Here is a 7,676-nt window from a genome sequence, read left to right as displayed (position 1 = left end):
ACCATAGAGGCCAGCAAGTCTATTTAAGGCTGCCTCAACTTTCTGATTAGCTAAAACATCCTTTAGCAAAATGTTTTTCTCTTTTTAAGGTCACATAAATGACTTTACTGACCTCCCTGTGTGCATCTATAGACCCTGCGCCTTTGCAGAAAGAACGGAGTAGGGGAGCCTGGGTGGCTCAGTCGTTAAGCGTCTGCCTTCGGCTCAGGTCATGATCCCAGGGTCCTGGGATCGAGCCCCGCATCGGGCTCCCTGCTCGGTGGGAAGCCTGCTTCTCCTTCTCCCACTCCCCCTGCTTGTGTTCCCTCTCTCGCTGTCTCTCTGTCAAATAAATAAATACAATCTTTAAAAAAAAAAAAAAAGAAAGAAAGAACAGAGTATTCTTGCACAGCCCCCAAAGTACCAAGGAACCAGACCTTCTTGCACAACCCCTTCCCCTACCCCCTGGGGCACCAAGGAATGTCTAGAACTTCCTGCACAACCTCTGAGCACCCAGAGAACTCTGTAGCTAGCATCATGGAGTCTGCATGTAATCAAGAAATGTCACACAGAATGGGAGAAGATATTTGCAAATGACATATCAGATAAAGGGCTTGTATCCAAAATCTATAAAGAACTTATCAAACTCAACACCCAAGGAACAAATCATCCAATCAAGAAATGGGCAGAAGACATGAACAGACATTCCTGCAAAGATGACATCCAAATGGCCAACAGACATGAAAAAGTGCTCAACATCGCTCGGCATCAGGGAAATCCAAATCAAAACCTCCATGAGATACCACCTCACACCAATCAGAATGGCTAAAATTAACAAGTCAGGAAACGGCAGACGTTGGTGAGGATGCGGAGAAAGGGGAACCCTCCTACACTGTTGGTGGGAATGCAAGTTGGTGCAGCCACTCTGGAAAACAGTATGGAGGTTCCTCAAAAAGTTGAAAATAGAGCTGCCCTACAACCCAGCAATGGCGCTACTGGGTATTTACCCCAAAGATATAAACGTAGTGATCCAAAGGGGCACATGCACTCCAATGTTTATAGCAGCAATGTCCACAATAGCCAAACTATGGAAAGAGCCCAAGTTGTCCATTGACACAGATGAATGGATAAAGAAGATGTGGTGTATATATATACAATGGAATATTATGGAGCCATCCAAAAAAGGGAATCTTACCATTTGCAACAACATGGATGGAACTAGAGGGTATTATGCTAAGTGAAATAAGTCAATCAGAGAAAGACAAGTATTATATGATCTCACTGATATGAGGAATTTGAGAAACAAGGCAGAGGATCATAGGGGAAGGGAGGGAAAAATGAAACAGGAAGAAACCAGAGAGGGAGACAAACCATGAGAGACTCTTAATCTCAGGAAACAAACTGAGGGCTGCTGGAGTGGAGGGGGTGGAGGGATGGGGTGGCGGGGTGATGGACACTGGGGAGGGTATGTGTTGTGGTGAGCGCTGTGTATTGTGTAAGACTGATGAATCACAGACCTGTACCCCTGAAACAGACATTATATGTTAATTAAAAAAAAAGAAGGGAGCCTGGGTGGCTCAGGTGGTTAAGCGTCTGCCTTCTGCTCAGGTCATGATCCCAGGGTCCTGGGGTTGAGTCCTGCATCGGGCTCCCTGCTCAGTGGGAAGCCTGCTTCTCCCTCTCCTCCTGCCTGCCACTCCCTCTGCTTGTGCTCTCTGTCAAATAAATAAAAACTTAAAAAAAAAAAAGTCACAAACCATTGCACTCCCTTAACTGATTAAATCCCTTTAAAAATCTCTGGGCCAGGCAGAAACCTCGGAGTTGGCTTTTGGACAAGAGTCTGCCTTCTCCCCAGGTGGCCGGCCGCCTGAATAAAGTTCATATCCCTTTCCAATCAACACTCGTCTCTTGAGTACTGGCCTTTCAGACAGTGGGCAGCCGAGCTTGGGTTCGGTAACATTACTTCTGTTCTCTAATCCTAAAACTCTTCTGTCACCATCTTTGCCTCAGTCAGGTAGGATTTTCTATAGCTTTGCTCATCCCTAGCTCTGTATACTTCCTCCAGTTTCTCTTCAAGTGCTAGCCAAGCTCCATGACAATGCCTTACCCTCCAATGGGGCTGTTCATTTCAACTCTAACGACCAACAAATATCTACGAGGCACAAACCTTATACAAAGACTGTATTCAGCCTGCATCTACCAGCCTGGAACCGACCAGGAAAGTCACACATTGTCTGTACCTCCATTTCTCTAGCTGTAAAATGCCCCACTGAAAGGCAGACCTTGTCATGTTCAACTTGGACCATGTCCAGTCAGCACATCTGAAAAAGGCTCATGGGGAAAAGGAACAGTTTCTTCGGTGATATTTTCCCTGGTCTGAGGGAACTTACAACGAAGCTGGAAAGACAGAAACACATCAGATGTTAAAGTGATTTGTGCATGGGGTGCCTGGGTGGCTCAGTTGGTTAGGCGTCTGCCTTCAGCTCAGGTCATGATCTCAGGGTCCTGGGATGGAGCCCCGCATCAGGCTCTCTGCTCAGCGGGGAGCCTGCTTCTCCCTCTCCCTCTGCCTGCCACTCCCCGCTTGTGCTCGTGAGCTCTGTCAAATAAGTAAATTAAATTAAAATTAAATTTAAAAAAATAAAGTGATTTGTGCAGAGGACTGATGGGAGAAATAGGAAACCTTAATCCCGGTCTACTGCCAATTCACTGTGTCACCATGGCAAAAGACACGATGTCTTAAGGCTTCATGCCTTAATTTGTAAAATGAGGGGGTTGGAGTGGATGACAATAATGATGACAATAATGATGACAGAAATGTACGGAGCACTTATATACCAGGCCCTATACTAAGCACTGAACAAGGATTAACACACTGAAATCTCACAATACTGCTGTGAGGTAGGGGCCACTATCCCCATTTTACAGATAATCCGTGAGATCCTTTCAACTCCAATGGTCTAGAATTATGTGATTTCAAGTTAAGTAATAAGGTAAACTGTGTTTTCCAAAGGTGGCCACAATATTTCCCATCCCACATGCTCTTCTTAAAGTGGGACTGATACTCCTGCCTTTGAGAGGTGGGTCTATGTCCTTTCTCATTGATTTTGGGTGGGCGTGTGACTGGAGAAAGCGATGTTATGTGACTTCTGAGGCTAGATCACAGAAGTCAGTCTAGCTGATACTGGTGGTTTCGTATTGTAGCACAACAGATTACCCACAAACTTAGTGGCTTATACCCACTAATTAGCTCAGTCCGTAGGTCAGAATTCTAGGCACAGCACGGCTGGGTTCTCTGCTCAGGGTCTCACAAGGATTAATTAAAGGGGTTGGCTGGACTGAGTTCTCAGACAGTCTAGGGGAAAATCCGCTTCCAAGCTCCCAGCATTGTTGGCAGAATTCAGTTCTTTGCGGTTGCAGGACTTGAGGTCTGCCTCTCCTTGCTGGCTGTCAGCCGGGGCTGCGCTCAGCTCCTAAAGGTTACCCAAATTCTTTGCTAACATGGCCACCTCCACCCTCAAAGCCAGCTGTAGATAATCTCCCTCACATCAAATCCCTCTCACACTTCAAATCTCTGACATCCTGTCTCTGGCTTCTAGAATGGACCCAGATTAAAATGGCTCAAGTGATTAGATCAGGCTCACGTGCAAAATCTCCCTATCTTAAGGTCAACTGATTTGGGACCTTACTTACACCTGCAAAATCCCTTTTGTCATATAATCATGGGAGTGAAATCTAATCATATTCATAGGTTCCACCCAACTCAAGGGGAGATATACCAGGGCAAGGATCACTGGGGGTAAAATTCTGCCTACCACAGAGCTTCTATTTGATTTTCCTGTTACGCTTATTTTTGGAGCTCAGCCTCCATACTGTGAGGAAGTATAAGCAGTTTGTGAAAAGGAACTGAGGACTCCCGGCCAACAGTCCTAGCCGAGCTCCTAACCAACGAGTATTAACTTGCTAGCCATGTTAGTGAGCCATTTTGAAAGCGGATCTTCCAGCCCCAAACTGAGCTGCCTCAGCTGGTGATAAGGACAGCTACTGAGTCCCACCTAAGTTGCAAATTTGTGAATAAAATAAAGGACTGTTGTTGTAAGCCACTAACTTCTAGGGTAATTTATTACACAGCGATAGGTAATCAAAATGAAGTAACAACCCAAGTGAGATGATCTACAAGTACTGAAAGTTTTTGTGCGGACAGAAGTGGTAACTCACCTTTCTTTTAGGACACTGGAGCATCGAGCATCTGACAGTGTAGGCCTAAAATGTCTTTCAATTCATGGTTGCTGATTTATTAATCCAAACTTATACTGAACTAATTTACACTAGTATACCACTCATCCGTATTTGGAAGCCCAGCATTTTAAAAAAGTTATCTAAAAATCATGCTGTTTTCCTTCTGAGCAATGATTATACTACATATTTTAAGCTACATCTGTGAAATATTTGGGATGTAAATAAAGATAATGAATGTATTAATTTTAAAAGATACCATGGTCTTGTTTATAAATCACTAAAGTATTAGTATCTCAATGTATGAAAACTACTTTTCAATAGTTATTTTCAATTAGAAAAACAGAAAACACTTAGAAAATAATCATCAGTTTTGTCATTAATAATTTTCATCAATGGAGATTAACTATTAGGTGAAAGACTGTTGGGAGTAGAACTTCCATACACTCTCAGAGAGGCTCCCCTTGGATTATTTGTTGATTAGAGGGGAGAAATCTGGCAGACAAATCCTTAAGCAAATAGTCAAACTTAAAAAAACCAAATAATCAAACTTAATATCACCAATGATGGAACAAAATGACATCATGTGCCTTCCACTGCAATGCACTAAGGACACACCATCCCATGTGTAGTATTCTTGACCCAAAATGTTTAGTCTAATTATGAGAAAACATATGAATCCAAATTAAGGATATTCTGAAAAACCACTGATTTGTACTCTTCAAAAATGTCAATGTGATGAAAGAAAAAACGCTGGGAACTCCTCTAGACTAAGGGAGATTAAAAGAGGTAACTAAATGTGAATCTTGACTGGATCTCCCCTCTCCAACAACAAAAAACACCAGCCACAAAACCATAAAATTTAAGTATGCACTGCATATTAAATAGCACTGTACATAATGTTAAGTATCTGAGTCGTTTATTGTACTGTGGTTAAGTAGGAGAATGTCCCTGTTGAGAGCCAGATGCGGAAATGTTTATGGGTGAGATGTCACTATATCTGCAACACTCAGGCGAACTGTGTAAGGACTAAAATTGTGTACCTGGTTGAAGGATTTTGTATCAACATCTAGTCAACACTGCCCACGGACTTGGCAGAACAGGCAAATTTTCCCTTTGGATAGTTGAGGAGAAGCACACAGCTGGACACTCACCTCCCTGGGTGGCGCGTGGAGCCCTGAGAGTTATACGGTGGTCACAGCCCAATGGCGAGCGAAGGATGAGGCTGTGGTCTCACCCTTGCTAGAGAAACAGACACGCACGCACACACGAGAGCATTCATGCTCTGCACACTTTACGGCTATACTGCTCGGGGGTGAGGGTGAAGCCACGCCCCTTGCCCCCAAAGGCGTCCTTGACAGCGGCACGTGCCTGTCCGACGCACTTTACGGCAGTCACGCAAAGCCACTGCGGGGTCGTGGCTATACCTCCCGCGCCCACAGGCACGCACGACAGCCGCACGTGCTGTGTGGAGCACTTTCTGGCAGCCACGCGAAGGCGCGAGGTCACAGGCCCACGCTGCGCGGGGTAAGTTCTGCGTCCTACGTCATTGTGGGCTGGCTGTTTATTTCGTTGGTGCTCTCACGGCTCGGCCATCATGGCGATGGTGGCGGCACTGTGGCGGAGGGCGAGGGACTACCTGAAGACCAAGGAGTTCCGGGAATACGTGACCAGCACGCACTTCTGGGGTCCCGTGGTCAACTGCGGCTTACCGGCGGCTGCCTTTAAGGACATGAACGAACCGCCTGACATCATCAGTGGCCGTATGACAACAGCGTTCCTCTTCTACTCGATGGCCTTCATGCGTTTCGCCTATCGTGTACAGCCTCGAAACTTGCTGCTGTTGGCGTGCCACAGCACCAACGTGGTGGCGCAGAGTGTGCAGCTGACCCGCTACCTGGATCACCACTACGGCGGGAGCGCCGCGCCGGCGACAGCTACCACCACCGCCACCGAGGCCTCCACCACTGCTGCCACCACCGGTCCCACCAGCGATCCTGTGGCTGTTTGCGACTTTAAGGATGACGACTCCTGCTAAGCAGCCGCCTGCCCCAACCCGTGGTCCCCGAAACGTGGCTGAGAGGGCCCGATCGCATCTTTGCAGCTTACAAGCACTGAACTGTTCTCCCTGAAGAAGAGACCAGGGAAGTTTGGTTTTGACTCTAATAAAACAGTGCGGAGTCTGATTGAAACTTGCAGTTTGGTTAGTAAAAAATAGAAAATAGCACAGAACGCAAAGTGTTGAGTGTTGTTTATTTTGTGATCTGGAAATAAAATGTTCTTTAGGTGAGGGTAGATTTGCTGGTCTTCCTCTTCATGGGACCCTCACTTCGAGGGTTAGTTTTTTACAGGGGGAGGAAAACTGAATGAAAAGTGTTCCTGAGATGGTGTTTTGTTCCTCGTTTTGGGTGTCCAGGCCAAATAACGCTGCTCGGTAGCATAAATGATTTTTAAAACTTGGTACAGGCATTAATCTCTACGGCAAAAATAAGTCGGGGGTTACTGCTATTGAGGGAAATACTTCGAAGTGGGTTTAAATGAATTCAGTGAAAAACCAGTTTAGGCTTTTAAAAAGTACTTATTAAGAGAACCTAGAATCTCTTGGTGATTGGACAGGAATTATAGAATCTACCATGGAAACAGGATAAATAACTCTGAGGTTAGTTGCTGTCAACCCTGGATTCTAGGTAAACTGAAAATAAGAACGACAAAATCACAATCCTTTCCTCTTTTCTTCATGCCTAAAAATTTGGGAAATGGCAGTTGGTAAAACTGGTAAGCCTATTGCCCTGTGTTGAATGCTAGCTAGGGTTGGGGGTGAGGGTCAGTGGTCAACGGTAATTAGCCCACAGTGTCCCCCTAGGAAACTAAGGACTTGTCTTAAACCAGGTTGCATGAGGAGGGGAAAGAGAAGGGTGGGGCTGTGAGTGTAAGGCCATTGTCTCTGCAGCAGAGGCTGCCCTCTAGGACTTGACCCCAAATTTCCTGCCTCTGAAGGATGCAGGAAGTTCTAGAGTGGTTTATTGGGTGAAGAGTGCTTAAACCCTGCTTTTGTTAAAGATTTTGAATGCAAAGAGGGGCCCCTGGGTGGAGCAGTTGGTTAAGCATCTCTTAGTTTGGGCTCAGGTTGTGATCTCAGGGTCTTGAAATAGAGTCCCTCACTGGGCTCCAAGCTCAGCAAGGAGTCTGCTAAAATTTCTCTCTTCCTCTCCCTTTGCCCCTCCCCATGCTCGCTCACTCTATCTCTAAAACAAATCTTTAAAAAAAAAGATTTCAAATGCAAAGAAATTGAACACAACTCTCTGAAAGGTTCTGAAGACATCAGGTCTTAGATAAGACAGGCACAACGTTAGTGGAACTCTGGAAGATTCCCCTTTATCTTTTTTTTTTTTAAGATTTTATTTATTTGACACACAGAGACAGCGAGAGCAGGAACACAAGCAGAGGGAGTGGGAGAGGGA

General features: G+C 45.4%; 1 protein-coding gene across 1 annotated transcript; it reads left to right on the top strand.

Moving 5' to 3' along the window:
- The first annotated feature begins 5,757 nt into the window (after positions 1-5,757).
- On the top strand, positions 5,758-6,450 carry MPC1L (mitochondrial pyruvate carrier 1 like). Its single transcript, XM_027608989.2, has one exon. It carries the CDS (start codon positions 5,813-5,815, stop codon positions 6,251-6,253), a length of 441 nt encoding a protein of 146 aa, XP_027464790.1. The 5' UTR covers positions 5,758-5,812; the 3' UTR covers positions 6,254-6,450.
- The last annotated feature ends 1,226 nt before the right edge of the window (positions 6,451-7,676 follow it).

Source organism: Zalophus californianus, chromosome X (genome assembly GCF_009762305.2).
Source record: "Zalophus californianus isolate mZalCal1 chromosome X, mZalCal1.pri.v2, whole genome shotgun sequence".
Classification (NCBI taxonomy): Eukaryota; Metazoa; Chordata; class Mammalia; order Carnivora; family Otariidae; genus Zalophus; species Zalophus californianus.
The sequence above is the reverse complement of the archived record's forward strand: the minus strand, read 5'-3'. Positions and strand labels throughout refer to the sequence as shown.

Bases quoted from the DNA above. Each gene is read 5' to 3' on its own strand.
- MPC1L (XM_027608989.2), top strand. From the start codon at position 5,813: ATGGCGATGGTGGCGGCACTGTGGCGGAGGGCGAGGGACTACCTGAAG.